Source organism: Nymphaea colorata, chromosome 9 (assembly GCF_008831285.2).
Source record: "Nymphaea colorata isolate Beijing-Zhang1983 chromosome 9, ASM883128v2, whole genome shotgun sequence".
In the NCBI taxonomy this organism is placed as follows: domain Eukaryota; kingdom Viridiplantae; phylum Streptophyta; class Magnoliopsida; order Nymphaeales; family Nymphaeaceae; genus Nymphaea; species Nymphaea colorata.
In genome coordinates this window covers 24,702,530-24,729,036 of record NC_045146.1, presented here as the reverse complement: position 1 = coordinate 24,729,036, position 26,507 = coordinate 24,702,530, and the positions used below count along the sequence as shown (strand labels likewise).

Here is a 26,507-nt window from a genome sequence, read left to right as displayed (position 1 = left end):
AACTTTTGACCTGGTCATGACAATATCTAGTGGTAAAGGTCAACCAAAAGATGCAAGAAAACAAAAAAACTACACAGCCAGCTTTTCCATGGATAATGCGGTGCTTTTCCTTTAAGGACCAACTGCTGCATCAGATTTCACGCTCTAGTCATCCTTAAGTGGGTGATCTATATGGAAGGCCCACCTTTTAAAAGTTGTTTAATGGTAAGCTTTCATTGTCTTAACAATTATACCAGTGATTTGTTCGACTAAAATCACAGGAATTATTTAGTTATAGCTTTAATTCTTCGAAGGAAGAACATAATTAAACGACAAGTAAACCCTTTCTGGCTTATGCACGATCTTTCATCGTTGATCATGCACCGACTTCTCGAGAAATGTTGAACATAGAGCCACATCAGTAATTAGTTGAAGGGTTGCAAAAATATTTACAGTCAATTACACATACAGATACCATAAAGCCAAGCAAATGGAAGCCTTCAATCAATATCAAGAACAATGGTTATCCATCTGATTTAAAGCTATGAAAAAGGAAACTTTATCAACTTGTCTGAAGAGATGAGTGAATCAAAAGCTGTAAACCTGAATAAAAAATAGCAGGAGAAGACAAACAACTTGTATTCCTTTTTTCAGTATGACAGCTTATAAGTAGACATATCTTTCAAAGTGCACGTATATGAAATCCATCCTCGATCATTCTTTTTCCATCGTGACTCACTGCTGACAGTATCACATCTGCTGCAAAGCATTGCCACCACGTTGAAGAAGGAAAGAAACAACGAAGGTTATGCAACTACAGTATGTGTGCACTAATGGCTTGCGTTCCAATGCATCACCTTTTATAACATGGAGATGAGGCAGCAATCTTATCTTTTTGTTGCAACACTAATGGCTGGTTGTCTTCCATTTTGCACTTTGGTCATTGTCACAGAGAATGCTTCATGGGAGAGGCAAACGTTTTAGCTATAATCGATAAAATCCTTCTGTCTTCACCTAAAGCACAGATGACCAATAACCTCACGCGGCTAAGTTAGGAATCTTGATCAGTCACCAATATTTGAAGATCAAGACTTTTGATCAGCCAATAATATTTATGAAACTAACCAGCAGTGAAATTTTAAGATAATGAACTTTGTGAAGCGAATGTATTTTTTTTCATCTTTGTTTCTTTCTTCTTCTTTTTTTTTTTTAGAGATGATTAAAGCAACGTTCCCGATAACAGAGATGATTAAAGCAACGTTCCATAAGTAGCTCAAACCCATGTTATTTCTCTTCTTCCACGGTTCCACCAACTGACGATGAATCATGTTTGATTCCAAAAATTTGAAGAATAAGCAATCATGGTCATGAATTCCCAGTATTCGAATAGCGAGCCAATGATATTAAAAGATATAACACAGTGAAACGACGAATTTGATGAAGCAAAAATACCCTTCTTCGTCTCCTTTTTCTTCTTTCTGTAGAAAGTTCAAGAAATTATTTTGGCTGCTTATACAAGTTTTTTTTGTTGAGGCCGCTATGGATTGGCCATTACTGCTATATACAAGTTCTTGTTCCGCTCTTGACTTCTCCCACGAGCTAAGAACAAACAAGTAAATAACTGCACTTGCATAACTGTTTCTTCAATCAACTTCATTAGAAGCCTGACCTTCTGCACAGCCCATACTGCAGTAAATGACAATTTAGTTTTTCAGAACAAAGTTCTCTTGGATTGATCAAACCAATAAGACTGTCTGTAAAGCCTCATCCCATTTTTGCAGCAAGTATTCGATTGATAAATGATAATATAACGATCACGGGCCTGTTCATCACCCATGCACAGGGGATGATGGTAAGCTTCAGGATCTTCCATGTTCGAATCCCAAGGCGGCTTGAGCGTTGTTAAGAAGGGCATCACCCATGTTTACGCTAAGATGCTCGAAAGGAGGTGAAAATGCAAATAGCTTTCTGGTCTTTGCTTCTCCAGGTGACATGATCACTTCCTGTCTCCTGATCAGGCAAATTACACCCATTTTTAAACAGATCACATCCATTTGAATTTTGGATGTATATTCTATAGTTGGGAAGATTTAAGAATGCAAAAAAAAAAATCTATTTACTGTTATAAATCGTGAGAGCCCTTTTGCCGGCACGATCATGGGCATTTTGAAGAAAAAAGCAGATAAAGTTTTTCACATCATTTGAAAGTATTTTGATGATTAAATGTCTCAGCTGGGTCATGGGAGGTCACATCATTACAAAACCCAGGAATATGCTTGGATACTTGAAAGTAAATGCCACTTTCAAATCACAGGGAAAAGCAGGTCGCGAGTGGAAAATTCGGTGGAAATTCTCTTATTCGAAAAAAAACATTAATCTTTCCTTACTTTAATTCGTTAAGTTCACAATTTTATTAACTGTGTGAAAAACACGTTTTGGCGTTTTAAACAATGAGGTAATTATCGGGTATAATATGGTCAACTTAAAAAGAAAAAAAGGAAAATAGGGTAAATTTTGAAAAGTTTTAAAAATCTTAAAAATAAGAGAAATATAAAGTAATTGAGAAACTAATAACACAAACATAAAAAAGTAAGTAGATATACAATAAATAAAAATCAAAAAAATAAAAACAAGTAAAGTGAGATTAAAAAACGTTAAAAAATGCCTAAAACAAAAAAGGAGGGGAAACGTGAAAGAAACGTATTTTTATATTTTAAAAAAATGGCGTCTTTTAGTTCTAAATGGCCGACATATTTCCCACATCTTATACACTTTTTTTTAATGCGTTTTATTCCGATTATAGGACAAGATTTGCTTGTCAGCATATATACATATATATACACCATGAAGGCCATATTCTCACTACAAACATAGTTCTTAAAGAAAAGGAAAGCTAAAAACTTAAAAAATTATATGATGACCAAAAAGCTTGCTGAAATTACATAAACTCCATGATCATTCCTCCTCATGGGAAGCATTTATTGTCCCTTCTTCAATTCCTGAACAAACATTCCTCCACGCTGATGTATATGTACAGTAAACCAAACAATGGTCCTCGGATACCCAAAGAAGCATATTGTGGATTTGATGAATCCCTGCTTTGAATTTTAAGATTGTCCCAAAAAGTTAAAATGTGACAATTTGACATTTAGACCATTTTAAAGTGTACCACATCCTGCGATTCGACTGTCAATATATTTATAATTCATAAGTGAAAAATTGGCAATCCTAGAGACAAATTTGTCCTTTCATCGAAAATTTGGCTTTTTCAGCCAACGAGCAAATAAACTTCTCCATGTTTGAAAACCGTGAATCTTATGGTGTTTTAAAGCTGTGTTTGATTTCCAATAAGAATAAGAAATCCTATGTTTGAAAGGTGCAAGGTCTACACCACGGATTAGTAAACCTTGCATCTTAGAAACCTATGGCTCTAAGATCCAGGGTGATCATGAAGCTCCCCTTAAAAGTTAACTGATTCTTTCTTGGCCATATGCTCTAAAGATCAATTTGCAAGGAAAGAATCCAGCACTTCTCAATTTGATTATCTTCGAATCTTCCATCAAGTCTTAGGACTCTTGTCTGCATAAAACAAATCAAGGAAATTAATTCACAATGAGAATAAAGACAGTGCTTTAATTTCTCATGAAACATTATCTTTTTTTGTTTTGCACACTAAGAGTTTGTCTGTATGCACCAACTAATAATATATTCCTACTTTTGAATGGCAAGTTGCGCATAGCCCAAAATAATTAGGCCATTAAAGTGACAAGTATCTGATCGAATTAGTCTGCAACATGTTGAAAGAATGCTCGAATCCAATGGTTTATTAAAATGCATCCTTATCATGACGACTAAAGGTTCGTCTCCTTACAGCCTATCTTCCAAGTATCAATGTCCTTTCCTCGCCGTACTCAGCAGATACAGAGAACCCTAAACTCCACCGCTGCCTAGAAGTTCCGGAAAAGCAGCACCCCTTCCATATACGGAGGGGCCTAACACTTAGTCCACTTACATGTCGTACATAAATTCTTAGAGGAATGACTAAAATCATATTTAGAAGGTATTCATCAAAATAGTCCGTGCCATTTCAAGTGAAACTATATACATATATATGTGTGTGTGTGTTTGTGAGAAATTGGTAATAAGTAAACCAGACCCTTTTATTTTTTTGTTAAAAAACTATTTTAAATAAAATATAAACATCTTAATATATTTATAAAAACTATTTTGATATAAAACATGTTTTAATTCAAGTTACTTTAATGCAAAATACGTTTTCTTATTATCATGTTATGGGGGCCATTCATTTTTTTATTATAAAAATACTATTCAGTATAATGAATGATTAAATTAGTATAGCTTTTGCATCAACTCATCTTAAGATCATATTAATAAGGTTACATTGCAAAAGAAAAAAATATTTTAAAAATAGAAAACAAAAAGTTTGGTTTTCATCTCTGATGCAGGTGTTCGGTTTTTACCAATTTCTCATATATATATATATGTATATATATATATATAACTTGGCTACCTTTGCAATTGTTTTATTTTGTATTGCAAAAAACCGTCACCCAAAAGTGCATTTCATTGTCAAAAACCGTGGTCAGCTAATTGGTCATCGCAAATGCATCTTTTGTAATAGTTTTTGTGATATAGAATAAAAAAATAATCATGGTAGCGGGTTGATTTGAATTTTCTCTGTCTTCTCTCTCTCTCTCTTTCTATATATATATATATATATATATATATATATATATATATATATATATATATATATATATATATATATATATATATAACAGAATCCGATGCGCCGGTGGATGATATTGATAGGGAGAAAGTGTGACCGCGGGCTCCTCTTCTTCAAATCCATCGCCCCCTCCATGTGACCTTGAATCTTTTCTGGTTCTGGTTTAACCAACTCTGGCTTTGCATGGATACGGATACTGTGTGGCCTGGCGGCAAAAGAAGGCATGGGCTCTGTGGCCCCGTATACATACATACATATATATATATATATATATATATATATATATATATATATATATATATATATATATATATATATATATATATATATATATATATATATATATATATATATATATATATATATATATATGTATTGTGTGTGGTTCGCGGCCGCTACACTTCAGCAGCGTCACCCCGTACAAAGTGGGGTTGACGTGGAAAGGATCGTCGGCTTTCTACTTTGAGCCGTCGCCCTTGCTTCCTCCCCCCTTGCCTTTAACTGGATTCCCTTTTTCGGGTCCCGGATCTGAATGGACTCTTTATTTAGACCCGAAAATGCAGCCTCCCAGTCCCAGCTTGTTTGTTCGCTCGGTTGCATTATGCAGAGGAGGAAATTAAGGAACTGTGAAGATCTTGGGATGGGCAACGATTTGTTAGGTTTGATCCATCAGCACCAATAATTGAAAAAAAAAAAAAAAAAAAAAAAGGAAAAGCAAAAGAATCCTGATCTTGTTTGGACTTGGTATCATGGACTTGAATCCAAGATCCAATCTGTGTGCTTACTGTTGGAGGGTCTTGGGAGGCTCCTGCTTTTTGCAGGAAAAGTGAGTGAAGGTGCAGTGTCTTCTTTCTCTGGAAAAGTGAGATAAGTTTAGATATTGCTCCTTTGCTTTTCTTGCAATCCCACTTTTCTGAAGCAAGAGGACGTTGCATAGGAAACCTACCTTGATTTGTTCCCATTTGAAATGTGAAGCCAACTAAAGGCAAAAGTGGAGCTCCTGGAGATTCCTCTTGCCTTTCATCCCCTCCACTCTCAACTAAAAATTGTGCACCTATGGCGCCATTCTATGTATTTGCTGCCAAACGGCAAACGGCCACTAAAGGTATATTCACTGACGTGAGATGTTTCTCGAGTCAATGAAAGCGACACATTTACTGTCACAACTAATCCTTCCTATGGGTAGCGTATCCGAAGGCAGAACCAATATTTTAAGTTACAGGGTTGGTTGAATTCAACCAGTTTTCCTTAAGCGGTTTGGCATAAATGGTTGATAGCCAAATTTTTGTGGGCATCAACCCTCTATACAGGTCGCCTATAATATCGATGTAAGGTTCTAACTTCTAAGATCATCAGATTATGAAGAGCTGGATTCTTTCCTTTCAAATTGTTCTTTAGGGTATATGTCTTAAGAAAGAATCGGTCAAGAATATTATAGGAATTCATCTCGTGTTTGAACTAAACAACCACTAAAAGCAAGGTAAGCTTGTGTTCAACAATGATCAAGTCCTATTCCCAGTTTAGGGCAAGACAGTTTCCTAAAAATATCTAGTGGAAACAAGGCTAATGGAGCACGCTTGTTCCTAAACTCGACAGGTGCCTTAATGCTATTTATTGATTTACATAAGCTCGACAAATGCATCATTTGTCAACTAAAAGAAGGGTGATATTTTCATGAGCTGGCGAATTCGTTCATTCAAAGATATGAAGGGTGACACTGACAAAGGTTGAGAGTAACCCAAGTGATGTTCTTATTGACAAAGGAACAGCTTAGTTTAGAAGGGGCTGATGAAACAAGAGAGAAAGATACAGAAGTGGTTTGCTGACTCTGCTTTGTTAAGATAAAGACGGAAAAAAGATAAAATTATAAACTGGTGCATCATTTAAAGCGACATAACAAAAAATGGATTCAAGTTTGAGATTTTCATCTCGCCGCTTTCTCTCTGCCTGTTTCAAGCGAATATCAGGATGAATGGCACTTTGCCACCATATATGGTTGTTGATTTACTGTCATCAATTCTGCTGTAGACGCCGTTCATCTACAGCATTGATGACAGATCGAGTTTTTCTCATTTTTTGACAGAACTGGAACTGCTCGCCTTCGCTCGTGCGTGTGAGAGAGAGAGAGGGGAATAGACTGACAGTGGATGATTAGATCTATCGTTGTATAAAATGCCAACTTAGAACTAGAAGGACAGGAATATTTTATTGCGCCATCATCACATTCTGGCCGTTGTTTGCTTACCAACCGAGCAATGCAACGCCAACCTTGGATGACATGAACGAGAAACTTTTACAAGAGGGGAGTAGTGAAACAATCTAACTAGCTGCCACGTTTAATTGGCCAGAGTTCGAAGAGCAAAAGCAGCAGGTAAGTCGGCTTTGTCTTTGCTATGGAAATTGAAACATTAAAATAGAAGATTTAGCATTTTCATCTAATTGTTCGTGTCACCTTTTTAGAGAGAGAGAGAGAGAGAGAGGGGACGTTTGTGACATCTTTTGACCGTTGTCCTTCATCTCTTTCTCTCTCTCTCTCTCTCTCTCTCTCTCTCTCTTGTTGTTATGTCAATAAATAAAGAACGCCTTTGGAGTGCTTGAATGCTTATAAGTTGCAGGGCAGTGGCAGTTTGATTCTCCCTCCTCTTCCATTCCCTTCTTTAACCTCGAAGCTGATTTATGGGAGCAACTGTCAACGTTCTTTTGCCTGAAGCCGACACCCCTAAGCCTGCTATCCCTTCCTCTTCTTCCTCCACTCCCTTTCTCTCTCTTCCCTGTACCTGCATTACTCGTCACCATGTAAATCTTCTCGCCCACTCAAATTTCTGACTCCCCATCTCATTTGTCCTAAAGGAATTACAACTTAAGCTCACCCCATCTCTCTGTCAGCAACAATGGAGGCCCATCTCTTTCTTCCCCTCTTCTTCCTCATTGTCGGCATCTGTAGAGGTAAAGTAATGATGGGTCGTCTTGCTTTTCACTCCTTCCTAACAGATTTTGCCGATCTTCTTTAAATGCTCACTGCCCAATTTGTGAAATGTGGTTGCAGGGGCTCAGGGAGTAACGTTCACGTTTGCGAACAACTGTGGCTACACGGTATGGCCGGGGATCTTATCAAACGCAGGCAGCCCAAGTATGTCGCCGACCGGATTCGAGCTCGCTAGCGGCACGTCGCGCTCGCTTCAGGCGCCGACGGGCTGGGCGGGCCGGTTCTGGGGGCGAACCGGCTGCGCGTTCGATGGCTCCGGCCAGGGGGGCTGTCGAACCGGTGACTGCGCGAATCGGATGGAGTGCGACGGGGCGGGGGCAAAAGGGGCGGCGACCCTGGCGGAGTTCTCCCTGGGCGGGTTTGGCGGCAAGGATTATTACGACGTGAGCTTGGTGGACGGGTACAACCTTCCCCTGGTGGTGACTGTCTCCGGCGGCAGCTCAGCGGCCGCTGGGCCAGGGTGGTGCGCGACGACGGGGTGCGCGGCGGACCTGAACCAAAGATGTCCGGCGGAGCTGAGAGTGGAGGACGACGGAGGGGAGGAAGCAGCTTGCAGAAGCGCGTGCGATGCGTTCCAGCGGCCGGAGTTCTGCTGTGCCGGCGACTACGCCAACCCCAACACCTGCAAGCCGTCGTACTATGCGGCTATCTTCAAGGAGGCGTGCCCGAGAGCTTACAGTTACGCCTTTGACGACGCAACCAGTACCTTCACCTGTGCCAACGCCGACTACACCATCACCTTCTGCCCCAACTTTACAAGGTATATAAGAACAACTTGAAGAGTCCCCATATCCCCCATCTCCCATCATCAAACAGTTTGGGAATGAGAGTTCATAGGAAAGAATAGGATTAAGAAATGAAGAAGGGCCATTTTTTTCAGTTAGCAAGCGAAAGATTGTTCACATGAAGTATTATAAAAAAAATGAAAAGTTTCTCCATCTAAGGAGATGGAGAATTAGCTAGTTCAGGATTGTGTCGATTACAGTGAGAATTCATGACAATTTCCACCATCTGAAGAGGGATTGAGAGGTAGTTGATCTGGTTACTATTTACCCGCAAGAGACGGAAGAAGAAAAACTTACATAAAATTTTTACACAAACGAAAGAAAATTTTCAAATGTAAATAATTTTTATATACATGATTCTTTTTCACTTCCAAGCATTGTCTTTGGTTTCCTTTTTGTTTTTCACTTTTTCTTTTGGTACTTTCATTACTTTTGTGTTCTGTTAGTGTTGGGGGTCTATATCAAGTCATCAACATCGTTGAATCCACAATACATGTCCAAAAAATACATTTGGCACTGTAAATGATCTCTGACAATTTAGCAAAAGAAACTTGCGGAATATAATTCATAAAATTTGCTCATACCTGTGACTATCGTTGAATCAACTAGAACTTGTGAGGAATGGCTCTTGGATGTCATTTCGAGTCTCTACCAATTGTTTGGGTTTGTGAGCAGGCAAGAAAAAAATAAGCTAAAAAGAAAGAAAGCTATATATATATATATATATATATATATATATATATATATATATATATATATATATATATAGAGAGAGAGAGAGAGAGAGAGAGAGAGTTGTAATGCATGGGGTTCTTTCTCGATTCCCTTCTCAAAAAAAATTCACCATGATTACCACACTCGGTTTGATCATGTGAATTCAGGCAATCAATAGTTCATCTGTTTTCTGGTTACCACACTCGGTTAGATCATGTGAATTCAGTAAAACTAATTTCTTTTTTGTTGTTCTTGAATTGCAGTCAAAAAGCGTCAAGGGATTCATCGACGCCGAGGACAGCAACAGGCGTGGTTCTAAGTGAGGAGGGCTGGCTGGCAACCCTGGCCACTGCCGACGCTTCGTCATCCCGAGTCGTTTCATTCGGTTGCTCCGTCTCAATCGTCATCGCTTCAATTATTGCCATGAACGCCAACATGCTGCGTTTGTAGAGGAGAGGCGAGGCGCATTTCATTTCTCTTCTTTTTGAATCAAGAAGAAGAAGATGAACAGATGATGAATTTTCTATTAAGATGGCTCAGGCCGACACCTCCTCTCTCTCTGCTGGTAATGTGTGAAAATGACTTGGCAGCGCACCATGAAGCTGCCTCACAGCTTGAAAAGGCTGGCTGGAGTGGCCTACCATGAATGATGCAGATGGCAGTAGTCGAGGAGCCCATGTCTTGTTGTATTAGCACGAAAAGGGAAGGGGTCTCGGTAAATGTAATTATTTAACAGTAATGCCAAGTAAAGATAAAAGGGTGCATAGATGAGGTCTACGGAAAGCAAATGTGTCTCTTACTGAGAATCGAACTTTTCCATTGTAGAGGTTCGGTTGCTCGGTTGGTACTTGATGTAATGTCCACTTGCAGCCTTTGTACGATACATCACTTGCTACAGCAATAAAGAGGTTCTTATATATATATATATATATATATATATATTGACAATGGTAACTTTTAGCGGCCATATGCAGTATCATTATGACTAGTCCTATTAATATCATCTTATATTTGGAAAAACAGGAACCAAACCAGGAGGCAGCAAAAGGCTTGCACTATAAGGTCCTTGTAAAAAATTTAACTATGCACAAGTAAAAACTTTTTGAGGCAGTTCTTAAGATTGGACATGTGAACACCCATGTTAGTTTTCATGAAAATGGCAGAAACAAAAAAGCGGCACTGCAGTGAACTCGTGTATATATGATGATATATGTTATTTTACGTGTAGTAAATGAACGACGGCAATTAAGTTAATAATTGGGAATATGTAGCTTTCTCAAATAACTAAACATATGAATCTGATCTTCATAATTGAGGACCATTATCTACGTGGTCTAGTTGAATCTGACATCATAGATACAAGTTGTTAATTAATTTGACTCAACTTGACATCATCGATGTCCTGAACATCGAACATTTATTACAAATCAAATCTTGGTTTGTGCTTTTTCTTAAGCATGTCAGAGTTTGATGACATGCACATGTAACGTTACGCCATATAATGGTTTGAAAGCTTGCAGCCTGGGGCTCATTTACAAAATACTAGAATCACAAGAACTGAAGAAAGCATCCGGTACGGTATCGACTGCTAGCGTATAGGAGTCTTTATTGCGGCATGTGATTTAATCTTCTTGACATCAAAAGTTCAGTAATACTCGACAGTGAAGTGATTCCTAGGTAGCCAAAAAGCATCATGTATGATTCGACTTTCACAACAAACATAGTAAATAAGCTAAATCTTCAAATGCTAGATTTCTTGCTATTGGAGATTGGTATCAATCTGAACTAATAAACCACCATGGTCGCCCTGAGATACGCAAAGAGATCTGATTTTTATGTGGATGTAGAATTCTGGTTTCTGGTTTTGGTTGGACGTACAGAAAAATGCTCGTGATTTTTTTCTTGTTGTATGTGGTGTAAAGGTATGTTGTCTACATGTCGATTTTGTTCCCTCTTCTGTATGATTGAGAGAGGGAGAGATTGCATGAGTTTGTTGGTTTATCTAGCTAGGCCCATGTTCATGTTCTTCCCATGTTCATGTTCTTTTCCATGGCTACTTTGGTGCTGCAGTTTCCTTTTTCCTCTGCAATCTGCAAGATGAGAGGTTGTATATACATTTGCCTGCTTTTTCTTCAGTAATTTACTCGAAGTAAACCCAGGCTTGAGCTCTGTTGGGGCCGCTAAAATCAAAGATGGGTCTACCCTAGATATCATCTATTCACCTTCCTTGTTAAGAATACGTAAGCCATTTACCTTTCACAGCTACACAAGTGTTCAACGTTTGGAATTTGGAAACAAATTCTCCTGGTTCGCAAGAAGGCCCAATCCAGTGAACTCACTCTCTTTCTCTCTCTCTCACACACACACACATATGTCACAAGGACACACGTACATGCACAGTCTCTTGGCATTTTTTTTATATATTAATGAGTAGAATGGACAATGGCGTTCACTTTCTGCAAAGCGCTCAGGACCACCATCAACCCCAACGCATCTGAATAGGAGAAAGGTGAATCTCCGTATCTTGGACAGCCATATCTCACCTCCCAAATGCAAACGAGATTAGCTAGGCTTAATCTAGTGAACATGGCAGACAGCCTCCATTACCAAACAAATCCATTTACAGCGTTGTCCTACGGATGCAACAATCTCCCGCAGAATGTAATGGCCCCGATTAATTAATATTGCTGCACTTTCTACCTTGCCCCACTGTTAACCCCCTCAAAGCAGGGATCCATGCCAACGTGGGCACGCATACACACATGCCGGTGTTCTTATGTTTGTTAGGCCAATGGGATAACAGCGTATTCTGGCAATATTTTCAGGGTCCTCGGGCACAATAAACTCACTGATGCGGTTACATCAACGTTTTCACACTAAATCAAATGAATATTGGGAATGAACACATCAAGGACTTGTACCACCAGTTACAAGCAGCTTTAGTTCATAATGCACAATTAACAGCATCCACACGGATTCTATAATGTTACACTGTTCAATGCTAATTACATGTTCCGAGGAAATATTTTGAACGCCTGAGAGCAGAGCCTGGGCTCAAGAAATAAATACTTGAATGAACTAATTTTACATGTCAAATTGTATCGCTTTTTCCAGCTGCTTCAGACCCGAATAAAGATAACTTAGAAGGTTATCTTTATCATCAGTGGGTAACAATGATCTGCAACATAGTTGGGCCATGAGGAATTGTCCCCATTTATGAACTCTTGATGAAGACCAAGGACTTTGCTGTCATATTTCTCCACCACATGAACTTTTAATCCTAATTTCCTAACTTGCTCCAGAAACATGTCCAATGTATTGCCTCTTCTGGGGCTGAAGAAGATTGCCTGAGAGTCCTCTGAATCTTTTAACAAACATCTAATAGTGTAGGCGAGATCAGCATGGAATTGCCTGAAGAAGGTGCTGGAGACAACAAATAATGAAAGTAGAAGAAATAAGTTAAATAGCAGGGGTAGAAACAGTGTCATGGATGCATGAAATAACCAATGTATATGGTACCAAAAACAAGAGTATGTTTTTCTTAAGGTATCTGGAGAGCAATGTTTACCCATCAAATGTCACTACCTACATGGATAGCTAGAGACGTGACTGCAGAGACAGTTTTGAGCAAGCAACTTGGTGATGGATATGAGATGACTACAAAGAGCTTCAGGCTTTATATTGATGACATAGAAAATCGTTGAGGAGTTTACAACCGTTGGTCCTATACCACCAGTAGGATCTTAGATTCTTAGGCCTTTCACAGCATGGACAGAAGAAGCCAGAGTGCAGTTTGAAATCTACCAGACCAAACGCTTGGATAAGTTTTGGGTCGGGCAGTTACAGTATTTCCAACCAAGGTATTTTGATACAACATTGGGATAATGTGTATGTATCACTGCCCTATATCAGATGTCACACATGGAGAAAATTTGAGAAAGACAAATGGAGGTGTAGCTCAAATATCCACCAAAGTGTATAAAAGAGCGTCAGCAAAATATGAATCAGGGGAAGCTGAAATACCTGCCGGTAGAACTCTCTCTCAACCTCAATATCTGAGTTTCAGGCTTTCAGCCTATTCTGTGAATTCAGATGGTTTTAGATAAATGGCACTATCTAGCTCAGTATCCTGAATTTCATTAAACATGTACCACCATTTATATCAAAAAAACCAACTTTGTTCTTTGACAAGAAAATTGTTTTTCAATATGCTCTTCTGCCTTCCTCTGGTTTATGCGAAGAAGGAACAGCAAGAAATTATAAAAATGAAGCCTCTTACAGATCAATTCTGGAAAAAACAAGAAAATGATACTTGCCGAAGAACTGGGATGCATGCATCACAAGAAGACACACAGATACATGCTGCAAGTAGAACCACTAAAAGCCTTGACAAAACTAATTCGGGAAATGGAAAAGGAAGGCATCTTTCACATATGCAACATGCACAGATGCACAAACATGCGTTCAAAAGAACAGTGTACATGTATGCCCGCATGCCCATAGATCACTGGCGGCATTGACAATATTATTCACCAAAACTGCGATCAGACAAGTCTTCTCCCTTGATTTGTGTATGGCTGTGAATAATTCAATCATTTCATACAACAGAACTCCTACAAGATAAAAAAGTACCAGTCACTAGCAATAATGATATCAAAGTGGCTGGACATATCTGTTGCTTGTTCCTGTCCCCAGTGCAATGTTAACGGCTTTACTATAGTATCACCAAAGTTATCTGAATTGGCACGTACACTACAGTGGATGTCTGCATGCGAAGGGCTAAGGATAACGGAAATATAATATTAACCATGTTTGGACCGTTGTATCTGATCAGATAATCAAAATAATCCAATTCACACATGAGAGAGAGAGAGAGAAATTGATGTAAAGGTTTAGCCTACTTATCCTATAGCATTGTCACAAACATTGTTCTCCGGAAAATATCGGCAAGGTTTTTCTCATAAAAGAATCAGGAAAAATCTCAGCAATTTTTTTTTTAAAAAAGAAAAACACTTAAAAATTAGAAAAAATAGAATAAATGAGAAACTAATAAAAAGTGAAAAAAAAATCATCCAAAAATCGTGAAAAATCATGAGATATTCATTTTTGCCAAGATTTTCCCAATTTTTTGTTTTACTTGTTTTCCTCATAAATATCACGAGATTTTTGAAATTCATGATATCCGTGACAAGGTCCTAGAATTAGTCTTACAAGTCAAGAACCAAGAAAAAAAACAGTGCCTCACATTTCAAGGGATAGGATATAAGATTCATGAACCCCAAGTTATTAAACACCAACTTTCTCAAAGAAAAGTCCACACCTGAATATGCAACAATAATGAGAACGTTGTAGAGTGACTAACAAACTATAAATCAGAACAAATAATTGGGTCCACCACTGCTGAAACGCAACATGGAGTAGTGCAAGCACTGAAAGGAGAAAGATATTTACTCTCACGAAACTTTTCTAGATACGAAGGTAGATATGATTAGAAAACCAAATTACTGGTTAGATTTGCGCTTGACAAGTGTCAGTCACATAAGCGGATCATGTGGTGGTGGGTTAATCACCAAATCTGTTCAATCAAGTAATCTCACTATTCAACCACTGATTCGGTGTCCTACAAAATGAATATTTGATGCACTTCCACTACAATCAATTACAAGGATACAGTCAACAACGTGGGGATTTCCATCAGATATAGTAACTTCATGTGCATCAGTGCTTGCTGCAACTGCTAATCCTGCTAATCCATATCCTGATCCAAGTTCCAGAACTTTTTTAGAGCTGCATAATTTTTTAAATTAAACTAAGTTGAATATTAAATAAAATAGTAAAATGATTATTGAATAATAATAATAATAATTAATAACAATGGAAGGAAAAGGAAACTGTATCAACCAGACCAAATAGCAACCACATAACCATAAACACACCTGAAAATGTTGGCATGAGTTAAACAATAATATGTGAGGACATCCTCTGATGGCCAGAGACCTGGAATTACCAACGAAGGAATCAAATTGTATTTCAATTGATGAAGATAAACTTGATGCAAGATCGTACCCATCATACACTCCTGACTCCTTGCATTTGCAGAAACGAATAAAGAGGGTAAAAAACTACGTTCTTTAAGATAATGTTCAGACTCACTGTGTCACGGCTGTCATGCTGTCAGAGAATGATCTTAATTCTGGACAAGCAAATGATGCCTAAGGTTTGAAATTGCAGAAAGTAATCTGTCTAAATAGTGACATAAAGCGAGCTAAGCAAAACTAGGGTACCTGAATCATTTGTTTCTGTAAGAAGGTGCATCAAATTGTGAGGCATACGGTGCACTAGTGGGTATTTAGATGAGTCTACTCATTCAACTGAAGCCTATCCATACTGGTTTGAGCATATGAATAAATAACAATGGTGCAGAACATTAATGATAGTAAAATGAATCAATGATGTTAAAATGACTAAAAGTTTCCAGCATGTTTTATTTGATCCAAGCATTTCAAAAGAAAATTTTTTCTGATCGTTTGAAAGCTGACACAGATATGAATTTTGATCCATTATTACCATGTTCAAAAATATCATTTCTCAGCTGTATGCACAGAACAGCCAACTGAACCAAGGAGCGGGACTTAATATAGAAGGAACATACCCTCATCAATCATCAGTTCTGTAGTAGCATAAAGGGAAGAAGCTTTCAACTATCGGGATCATCAAAATAAATATTTTCATAATAAAAAATGACTAAGGTGAAAAGATGGAAAAAAGGGTTAAAACTCACAAACAAGTCCAGTGCTGTCAATGTTGTGGGCATTAGAGATCTCAAAATCCTGGAGTTCCATGTGACAGCCTACTCTTTGGCTGCAACCAAACACCTAACTTGTTAGCGTGCCCGATAACGGCACAGACATGCATCTTTCTCATTTCGCATTGTCCAATGTTCTGAAGCAAAAATTACTGGATCTCAAGTGACCCATCTAAACACATTCATAGGAGCACACATTGCTACTGTCTTACTTATTAAAATGGAACCTCAAGGCTTTCCTTGTAATCGGTCTTCCAAAACTTTTTCAAGCACAAAAGGCAGAAGCTGGTAACCGCAGTCACAAGATTTTCATGATTTCTACTTTCATATCACCAGCTCCTGAAGATGCAGAACTGTATGTTCGCACCTAATTTGTACTAACAAGGAAAAAGCTATCCACAAATAAGGTCAATTAGAATCAGTATTTTCCCGTGGCGAATATGCGTCCTGGCACAGATGAACATGCTGCAGTTCTAAATACTTTTGCGTATGGGACAGTAGGCTCGCCAAATGTGCTGATTGAACTGAACCACTTGTTTCGCCATCGGCTCAGCCGCTCGGTCTTGGCCTGATTTCACAGCCATTCTGCCTTAAAACGCGTAAATTACATCTGATTCCACTCCCACCAACACCTAAGAAGCATGGTTGAGTAGATGATGTACAGTAGGTGGGAAATGAAGATCGAGGCATAAGCTATACCTTCTTGTAGGAAAGATAACCAAGTGGATCAGGAAAACATGATTGAATTTATCGGAAAGCAAGAGACTTTTATTCTAAACACCTTATGGGGTAGCGTCATAATTGCACAACCAAAAACAGAAGAAAACGCGCAAGTGTAGTTCCAGAAATATCAAAACAAGGAAGAAGAGAACTCACATCAGAGAAAGCGTGGGAGTTCTACCAATGGGCAGTCTGTAGCATATAACCGCATCTCTGTTACCACATACATCCTTTCTCTTAGTCAACAAAATGCGTTCTTCCACCCAACTTGAGAATTCCCATGGAACTAAGTTAAAGCCGCGAGTTGCTTTTCTGGAGACACGCTCGATTTCCGTCTGCAATGGGTCGCCTGCGTAAAAACACCAGCCCATGATCGCCCGTGAATGTGACGGAGGTTGACTCCAACAGTAGCAATTTTTTTTTTTTTTGTTAAGAAGAAAAATCTGAAGATGAAAATGGAACCGTACCACATGAAGATGACTGTGGCGACGATGATGATGGACGGAGAGCACGACGAAGGATTGCCCACCTCAGAGACGCAGCCGAGGCGGGAGACGACTTTTCCATTTTGCTCGCTCCCTCTCTCCCTCTCTCTCTCTCGGGTGGTAAACGAAGGTGCTAATGTGTCCGTTTCTGCTTCACAAGGATACACGACACACCACTTTTTTTGGAAGTTTTGGTTTAATTGAGGAAAACGTATAAAGGCACAGAGCGAACTTATCGATGAACCGCAGTAATTCTTGTTTAAGTACGCTGAGCCATATTGGCCAGAACATGAACTGCCGGCTTGGGTGAGCAAACTCACAAAATACCATAAAATTTCCGTCTTAGAAACTTCGTCTTTAGAATCCAAAGTAGTTCGAGGAAACTTATTTTCATGCAAACTTCAAACATGATTTTGGCGTCGTTATCGTATAAAGAAAGAATCCGTTTGCACAGTGTGCCATTTCTTGATGTTTTTGTTCGTCTGTACATATGCTGATACTTTGTAAAAGTGATTTTCCTTCACCAAGAACAATGCATTGGTCCTAGTTTCGAACATCCTCTTTTGTATGGAGGACGAAAGAGGAGGAATTTAGGTCGCGTAGTTCCACTTGCTGAGGAAAGGTCCAACATGACTGAGACATCCACAACCAGCTTTTGTCCTTTACGCAAGACTACACAGACCAAGATGAATATTTGATCGGGCCTTCCAAGAAAGATGAGCTACTCGCTTAGTCAGAATCGTAGACATTGTTGTGCCATTGCATCTATGTTACTTAAAATCGTCTCCCCACTAGTGGAGGAAAAGTGGAAAGCAAAGTTGGTTTTAAATAACCTTGTAATCTGAGGAACTCTTGAGAATCGCTTTTGTAAGGAAAAATTATTAACAAGCTAAACCTTAGAATCTAATATTTTTGGGAAAACAGCTGATCATAGTCACTAACCACCAAAATGGGATGCGTTTGTGACCGTCATGGTATCGGAAATGCAAGACTATTTCCAAGAGAAAAAGAAAAAGCCATAACAGCCGTCAATGCTGCCATTGTAAGAAAGTTCCTAGTTTTTACAGTATAGTTTAGAGGTCAACCTATCAGTAAATGGCAGATGCAATTGGAAAAAGAAATTCAGCGCTACTGGGTTTAGCAACTGAACAGATATCCTTATGGCAGTAAAGCCACTGCTGGGCTGTTTAGCATCTAACAGAGATCCTTACGGCAGGAAACAAGGTAAATCACCGATGTCCAACAGCAGAAATTTTACTTGGTGTAAATCTTTCAAACCACCATAAAAATTCTTGGCTGCCCAATGGCACTCGTACAGTTGGGTTAATACTCGCCTACTCGAGACTTGGATGGTTCAACAAATCTATGGGCTATCAAAATTACCGAGGAGAAACAGCTAATCTACTAACAAGCTACAACTCATCTTTGAGGTCTTCTGGCTCCATATCATCTCCATCAGTCTTTGATTTTTCCTCTTTGACATCAGCTTCTGCCTCTTCCTCCACATCGTTGTCCTCTTCTACAGTCGCCTCGGGATTGACATTGAGACTCCGTTTCACAGAGTCATAGATTCTGGAGGCAAAATCCTTCGGGTCACTCAGCATGAAACCACTCTCCATCAAGGCAGTCTGGTACATGAGCTTTGCCGTCTGCTTCACACTCTCGTCCTACAATTCCAAATTTGTAGTGCATAAGACAAAACCACGGTAGTAGAAAAATATTGAGCAATGAAAAGACAATCCAGTATCTCAAAGGGTAGATAGCAACCGTAACACATTGTTCCAATCCTATACATCTGCCTCAAAAAATGGGGCAGATTTATACCCTATAACATACTGTTTTGTAATGCCACATTTTTTGGGGGTAGATTCATTGGATAGTAACAGTGTCTTATTGTTGCCAAACATCCTCCTAAGGAACTGTTTGGCAATAAAAAACTGTTATATGAATATGCCTAAAAAATTGGGGCAGGTCCATGACCAATCTTTGAAGCATATTCATGGAACTACAAGCTGATCCCTTGGACAAAAGAAGCTCTAAGGAGGTTGACTGGTACGAACTGGCAGAAGCACAATCAGCAGCAATTCGGGGTGACGCTTATCCTTCACGAGAGCAACCAGGTTAGTCATTATCTTCTTTTGTCTTGACTTGATGACTTATGGGAAGAACAATATTTCATTTACTGATCTTCGACAAAACTACCCAGATCAGTGCAGCCAATACTGGCCGGCCGTATCAGTTGATACAGCATCTATTGGCTGGGAGATGAAAATATAACCATTTTTTACTTTATTAATACTTTAAATCATTTACTAATTAATTTTTTTAAGCAAAAAAAGGAAATAACATGATAGAAGGAAATGTATCAACCAGCAAGCTGTATCCATCAGCAAAACCCAATAATGCAACGATACATATACTGACAGCACTGGTCAAAGACACCTGTACCCTCAAAACTAATATTAAGGCTAGAACCGTACCTGGGGATCGTTGGCAATTCTCTCCCTCAGTTCCTTGACAATAGGATGCCTGGGGTTGATCTCAAGTACTCGCTTGCCACGCATATATGCCTGCCTGCTAGAATCTGAAAGGGTTTGTGATTGCATGATCTTCTCCATGTTGGCACTCCATCCATACTTGGATGTAACCACCACACAAGGGGTCTGGTCCAATCGGTTGCTAACTTTTACACTGTCGACACCTTCGCTTGAAAGAGCGTCTTTCCACCACTTAGTCAATTCTTTGAAGGATTCTTTGAGATCCTTGTCCTTTGATTCTTTTCCTAGTTTCAGACCCTCCTTGGACACATTTTGGAACTTCTTATCTTCATAGTCCATCAAGTATTGCATAAGATACTCATCCACTGGATCCGTGAAGTAGATGACCTACAAATAAATTGAACAGATAAGTACAAACTTAATAATATGAGACCTGATGGGTCTATGGCAGACAGATGTAGGTTTCACTATCCAAAAAGCTGCTTTTGACATAAAATTTAAAAGGGAAAGCAAGATCTGTTTGTTGTTCCAAAAAAGCCACTGCAAACCACAATGTTTTACTTAACCATACTAAGGCACTTTCAATTTCCAGCTTTACCTCGTAGCCCTTCTTTGTTAACCTCTCGAGGAATGGTGATTTCTCTAGCTGCTCCTTGCTAGAGCCTGTTAGATAGAATATATCCTTCTGTCCAGGCTTCATTCTTGATATGTACTGATCTAGCGAAGCAAGCTTGCCTTCAGACTTTGTACTGTAACCAGGAGAGGTGACGGTATATCAATAATTTGTATTTCAAATCACTGATATTCAATGTTCAGTGCTAGAAACGCAAGAATTATATCAGTCACCTTTCAAATCTGAGAAGTTTTGCAAGTCGGTTCCTGTTAGATGCATCCTCAATAATGCCAAGTTTGATAGATTTGCCAAACTCCTTCCAGAATTTTGCATACTGGCCCTTTTTATCATTGTTCTCAGAGTCCGCTGCAGCATCTGAAGGAATGAAATAATCCAATCTCAGATACACATGCTACAGAAAACAGTACAAAAGAATGTTGACTGAGCTGCAGCACCATTGTCAAAGGATCTAACCTGTTTCCTCCTTTTCATTTGATTCATCAGGATCCTCATCAGCAATCCGACGGATCATGTCAAGAGCCTTGCGGATGAGTTTCTTCTTGATAGTTTTCAAACTGCTGTGTTGTTGGAGCATTTCACGTGAAACGTTGAGTGGCAAAGTGTCGGAGTCAACAAGGCCCTGTGAAATGCAAATATACAAGAATTCATATCCTGATGTCATGACATTTAACTGCATTCAAGCAAGATACATAGTAAACATAAATATGAAAGCCTTGACGGGCATGTAGGATATTTAACACTGAGCACTTAAGGTATATCGGATTTAGAATGCTGAGCACCATTATAAGTGCTAGTATGAACCACAAAAATGTCCCTGTTCGATAAAATCCAATGGAAGGCATGTCTATCTCTGACTTGGTTATTCAAAGTCTTAGCAGTCAACAAATGAAATACGGCACACAATTACCTTCAAGAAGTTAAGGTATTTTGGCAGAAGTTCATCAAATTCATCAGAGATGAATACACGCCGGACATAGAGCTTTAAGTTTGACTTGTTGTTATAGTAGCTCTCATACAGGTCATGAGGAGCCTTAGGAGGCACAAATAAAACAGCCTTGAACTCCACATCTCCTTCAGCTGTAAAGTGGCTCCACGATAGTGGCTTCTCATCGCTAAAGTCCTGGCAGAAAAAGGAAAACATAATCAAAACAAAAAGAAATTTTAAGACATGGTTTAGAGGAAAATTTTAACAAAGTTATTTGATAAGAAAGACATTGACTGGCTAACCTTTGCAATTGACTGATAAAATTTCGTGTATTCTTCTTCAGACACCTCCTTTGGACTACGTAACCATATAGCTTTGACATCATTCAAACGCTCCCATTCATAAGTAGTTTCCTTCACTGTTTTCGTCTTTGGCTTCTTTTCAGCATCTTCATCTTCAACTTCTTCCTCCTCAGAGCTGCTGCTTTCAGCTGTAATGTTGGAAAAGGATCAGGCAACAAAAGCAAACAATACAGAAACCAGAAAGAAATAACAGAAGCAAGAAGGCATGCTGCAAGATGTGCAAACAGAAGCATACTTGTCTCTTCATCAGCAGACTCATCTTCATCAGCTGGAACCTCTACATCAACTTCTTTGCTTGCCCAGAGGTATATAGGGAAGTTGATGAATTCAGAATATCTTTTCACAAGCTCCTGCCACCACATACAACATAAGAGTTAGCACCCAATTTGCAGGAGACTTGCAAGCTTAATGAAATCAACAACATAAATAAAATTACAAAAATAGAAGATTAAGAATAGGAGGAGGGGTTATTATAAGCAAAATCACCAATACTGGGCAACAACCTACGTCTAAATTGATTTCCAACCTTATCTACCTCAAATCATATGACAACCTAAACTATCAAATAGGATAAGACAAATGCCTGCCATCAACACCAAGCACAATAAACTGGATTTTTAGAAATATTCAACATTTAAGCACCAAAAGGTAATGACTATTAAGAGAAAACTATGGATTGACCAAACCCCAGGCCTGTTAAAACCCAGTTGGGTCCATGAGACTAAAAAAGTGACCTGGCTCCATCAGGTTGTTCTGGTGAGGGTCTTATACCAAGCTGCATTGGTAGTGGATCATAACAAGCATGTTTGATTGCTGTTCCCGAAACGCCTGAATCAGAGGTTCCAGGAACACAGTGTTCTGGCGTAATTTGTTTGATTAATTGGTCTACGGACAGGCTGTCCATGCTGTCCCTTGTTTGCTACATGCAAGCTGGGACAGGGATGTGACTCGGTCCACTATTTTGAGTATAATAGGGAACAGAAAAGGCCCTTTGAACCCAAGCACTGAGAAGGAACTCAGGTCATAATCCTACCCACAAGGCCAGATTGTTGACTGCATAGTCCAGGTTAGCTCAGACCAGGCAGCAGAACACTAGGTAGCTCACTTATGATCCGATACCAGCATCATGTCAATCTACGATCATGAAGACAAACAACAGGGTTTGAACTCAAGCTTGGTGGATACACAATCCAGTGGCTTGATCTACTGGGCTGTATTCACCCATTCCTATTGTGGATCAGATCCCCTTGGACACACCCCTATGTCTGCCGTCAAAGACAAAGAACTGGCTATAGACAATAAGTCAGATTACCAGAGTCTTCTTGCAAAGTTTTCATGCGTGAGTACTAAAGGAAGGCAACTAACTAGGCTTATTTACAGCAAAAGAATGTAATAGTGGCGACCCGAGCACCTACGCATTTGTGTTATCAGAAAGCACGGAGGGAATCAATAAGGTATACATTAATCATTCATGTTACTGGAATGATGGAATCACGTAGGCAATCAAATGCAATATACCATTCATTTTGTGATATGCAGGCAGCGTAGCACTTGTAGTAGGATTTATGGTATGTTTCAGCAGCGTATGGAAGTAATCTCTAATATTATTTTCCATAGAAGCCTATGATAGAAGTAAGAGAACTAAACTGTGGATAGAAATGACAAAGGAACTGATAATCATCCCATGACACATTTCTCAATGCGATTCACAGAATTTACGGTATCTTTACATGTTCGTTTTCATAGCTTTCATGGTTGCAAGCTGCTGTTTATACCTGCCTTAAAGTATAAGAGTCTGACCATTTATTACTGGAAATAACACAAGTTTTCCCACACTACAATCATGGATCGCATGGTTCAATTATCCGAGATATCATGGAACTAGAGACTTAATGCATTATGAGAATTAATAGTAAGCAGGTAACTTGACATATGGTAGATAATCACCCACCTTCAGTTTCTCCTCCTGCAAGTATTCGCTAGCTTCTTCCCTCAGATGCAACCTGATCTCTGTCCCACGACCAAGTGGTTCATTCCATGTATCTTCTGATACTGCAAATTGTCCATCTGCTTTAGATTCCCATACATACCTGAAAGTGCAAAAGGTATCCAAGCAAAATGAGGATGAACACAAAACCACAAATTCAAACAAGTCAAAAATCTACAATTTAAGGCATAACACTTACTGCTTATCATCATTATGTTTGCTAATGACCTCAACATAGTCGGCAACGAGGTAGACCGAGTAGAACCCAACTCCAAACTGACCGATCAAATTCAAGTCACCTCCAGTCTGCATTTTCTCAACAAAAGCTGCAATAACATGGCCGATCAAACTCCTGCTGGAAGTTCACACACCACTGAACATTTGATAATGTTAAAGTCTTATAGCAACAAATTAGCACCTGAAGTCCCTGACTTAGCTATGGTACCCAAGTTCTTGATGAGATCTTCTTTTGTCATTCCAATTCCTCGGTCGCGAATAGACAACAACTTTTTCTCTTTGTCCAACTTAATCTACATGGAAACAATTCATGATGAGCTTTATCAGCATTCCAGATTAAAGACCAATATGCTGCAACCAGGTTTAGACTTCTAGTATTTGATCATGTTGTAAAGACACAATTAAAGAAATGGTCACTTTTTGAAACATCGAGTTCATCAATTCCTATTTCTAAGAAAGACCAAACTCGGTAAGGTTCAAATTCGATATAACACAATAACAATCTGCATACTAACCTGGATTTCGAGCTTGGTGTTCTCTCCTTCACCCAAGACCTCCTTGTCTGTGAGGGAAAGGAACCTGATCTTGTCCAGCGCCTAATCCAAAATTTCGTCGTTAAAAATCAGATAAAACCACTCCGCAGAAATAAATTAGAATACAATGCGGAAGCAGCACAACTATTGGAACTCACATCAGAAGCATTGGAGATGAGTTCCCTCAAGAAAATATCCTTGTTACTGTACAAGGAGTTAATGATAATGTCCATGAGCCTGGAGACCTCGGCCTGGAACTCAAACTTCTCTCCATTGCTCCGCAAGGTTTTTCGGGAAATCGACTCCGACTCCCTGAAATGCAACAACAGAAAGAAATTTCAATGACGCAAAATAGAGATCTAAAATACTTTTCTTATACAAAATTTTACTAAACTATGCAAGAAAGAAAAAGAGAAAAATTCATATATTAATTTATTTCCCTCCTCCTAAAAAAAACAAAAAAAGGCAGCGCAAAGTCTTCCTACAAAGAAAGAATCCAACTCCAGTCACCTTCAGTTCTCGGTCCTGATACTATCACCTACCCAAAACACATATACTAGAGACACAAGTCCAGATCTCACCCCGCGTATTCAAACACCAAAATCTAGCTAAACTAAGAGAGAGGACGGATCAAAAACCTTTGAACAACTTCGGAATCAGTAGATAAAGCGTCAGGAATCGCCCCGATTTTCTCCTCCACCTTCGGCGGATTCACGGCCCCATCCGAGGCCTCGTTCTCCTCCGCATTCGCATGCAAATGTCGCCCTAAAGATCGCACACAAAAGAGATTTTGAGAAATGAATCCACCAAAAAATCGAGAGTGACCATCTTCAAGCATTACAAAACGGATCATCTCAGAAAGACAAGAAAGGACATTGAATTCCACATCCCACCCCTCGCCCAACCAGATCCACCACAAACGAACGGACGGAAAAGAATCAGAGGGAGAGGGAGGAGGAGGAAAGAAACGAGACGAGACCTTGATCCGGAAGCAGGGAGAGGAGCAAGAGGAGGAGCAGAGCAGCGGGAATCCTCCACTTCATGGTATCTCAGGTGTGTCTCTCGCGGAGAGAGAGAGTGTCGAGCGATCGATCGAGCGAAGCCCACTGGGCGGGGAGGGAGAGAGGGAGGGGGCATTTCAAGTGTTGAGCGCGTGCTAGCGTGGAGCATCCGACGGGTGGGAAAGCGGCTGACGACGTCAAACGCGGCCCATCGGACGGCCAATCTCTTCCCAGCAGAAATGGAGCAAGCCCATTCGTCCGCACATCCACATGGCAGTAAGCCATTGGGTGAAACTGCCCGCCTTGACGTTGTAGAGCTCCACTGCTTCTAGTGACTTCCATTCCATTCCATGGGGCCAAGAAAGGATTTGGACGGTGGGGATTGGAAAGAAGGCAAACCAAAAGGTGCGTGAACCGCACGTAGGCAGAAAAAATATATTTAACGTTATTTTTACGACTTTTTCCCAAAACATACGACAGGGAATTGACTTTGGGCGTGTAGTAAAAAGATATTTAACGTTATTTTTACGACTTTTTCCCAAAACACACGACAGGGAATTGACTTTGGGCGTGTAGTAAAAAAAATTTCCTTTTATTTAGTAAAAGTGGTCTCAATGGAGTCTTTAAGACAAATGGAATAGGAAATATGTTTACTTCGGAAGCCCACGGTTGGATTCTCCAGTTATAATTCATAAAGACTGTGCCGATTGTGGAGTTAAAGAAAGAATAAATAGCTTTTTAAGTTTATCCGGGAAGGATCAAAGTACGGCATGCTAAAGTTAGCGTGTAAACGAGTGAATTCGATTCAATTTCAAGTATGTTCTACTTAAAGTAACAAAACTTAGATCCAATTACTATTCAAACAGGGTTTGGTATATAGTCGCATAAAATTTACACACAAAATTATATGTCTATAGCAAATGTGTATTACATCCATAGATTGCAATAAAGGAGACAAGATAAGTGCCAAACATAAAGGATCTGATGAAGTTAGGTAGGTAGGACACCATTTCTAAGCCACCACAATCAGTTCCTTCTTTTTTATTTACAGAAAAAAGTTTTTTTTTTTTTTTTAAATCATGGTATATTAAAGTACCTCAAAAGTT

General features: G+C 39.3%; 3 protein-coding genes across 3 annotated transcripts; 1 reads left to right on the top strand and 2 right to left on the bottom strand.

Moving 5' to 3' along the window:
- The first annotated feature begins 7,266 nt into the window (after window positions 1-7,266).
- LOC116261595 (thaumatin-like protein 1) lies at window positions 7,267-10,137 on the top strand. Its single transcript, XM_031640433.2, has 3 exons — window positions 7,267-7,675; window positions 7,776-8,475; window positions 9,478-10,137. The coding sequence occupies exons 1-3, from the start codon at window positions 7,621-7,623 to the stop codon at window positions 9,662-9,664; spliced, it is 942 nt and encodes a 313-aa protein (XP_031496293.1). The 5' UTR covers window positions 7,267-7,620; the 3' UTR covers window positions 9,665-10,137.
- A 1,961-nt stretch (window positions 10,138-12,098) lies between these two features.
- Window positions 12,099-17,478, bottom strand: LOC116259829 (calmodulin-lysine N-methyltransferase). The gene is made up of 7 exons (XM_031637770.2): window positions 17,207-17,478; window positions 16,896-17,088; window positions 15,996-16,075; window positions 15,151-15,211; window positions 14,886-15,001; window positions 13,847-13,979; window positions 12,099-12,637 (listed from the first exon to the last, which is right to left on the bottom strand). Exons 1-7 carry the CDS (start codon window positions 17,304-17,306, stop codon window positions 12,355-12,357), a joined length of 966 nt encoding a protein of 321 aa, XP_031493630.1. The 5' UTR covers window positions 17,307-17,478; the 3' UTR covers window positions 12,099-12,354.
- Window positions 17,479-18,460: 982 nt separating this feature from the next.
- On the bottom strand, window positions 18,461-25,530 carry LOC116259828 (endoplasmin homolog). The gene is made up of 15 exons (XM_031637768.2): window positions 25,380-25,530; window positions 25,039-25,165; window positions 24,559-24,712; window positions 24,383-24,463; window positions 24,049-24,160; window positions 23,830-23,956; window positions 23,595-23,733; window positions 21,879-21,993; window positions 21,584-21,771; window positions 21,264-21,476; window positions 20,810-20,975; window positions 20,569-20,710; window positions 20,321-20,471; window positions 19,705-20,109; window positions 18,461-18,891 (listed from the first exon to the last, which is right to left on the bottom strand). Exons 1-15 carry the CDS (start codon window positions 25,441-25,443, stop codon window positions 18,637-18,639), a joined length of 2,439 nt encoding a protein of 812 aa, XP_031493628.1. The 5' UTR covers window positions 25,444-25,530; the 3' UTR covers window positions 18,461-18,636.
- Window positions 25,531-26,507: the final 977 nt, after the last annotated feature.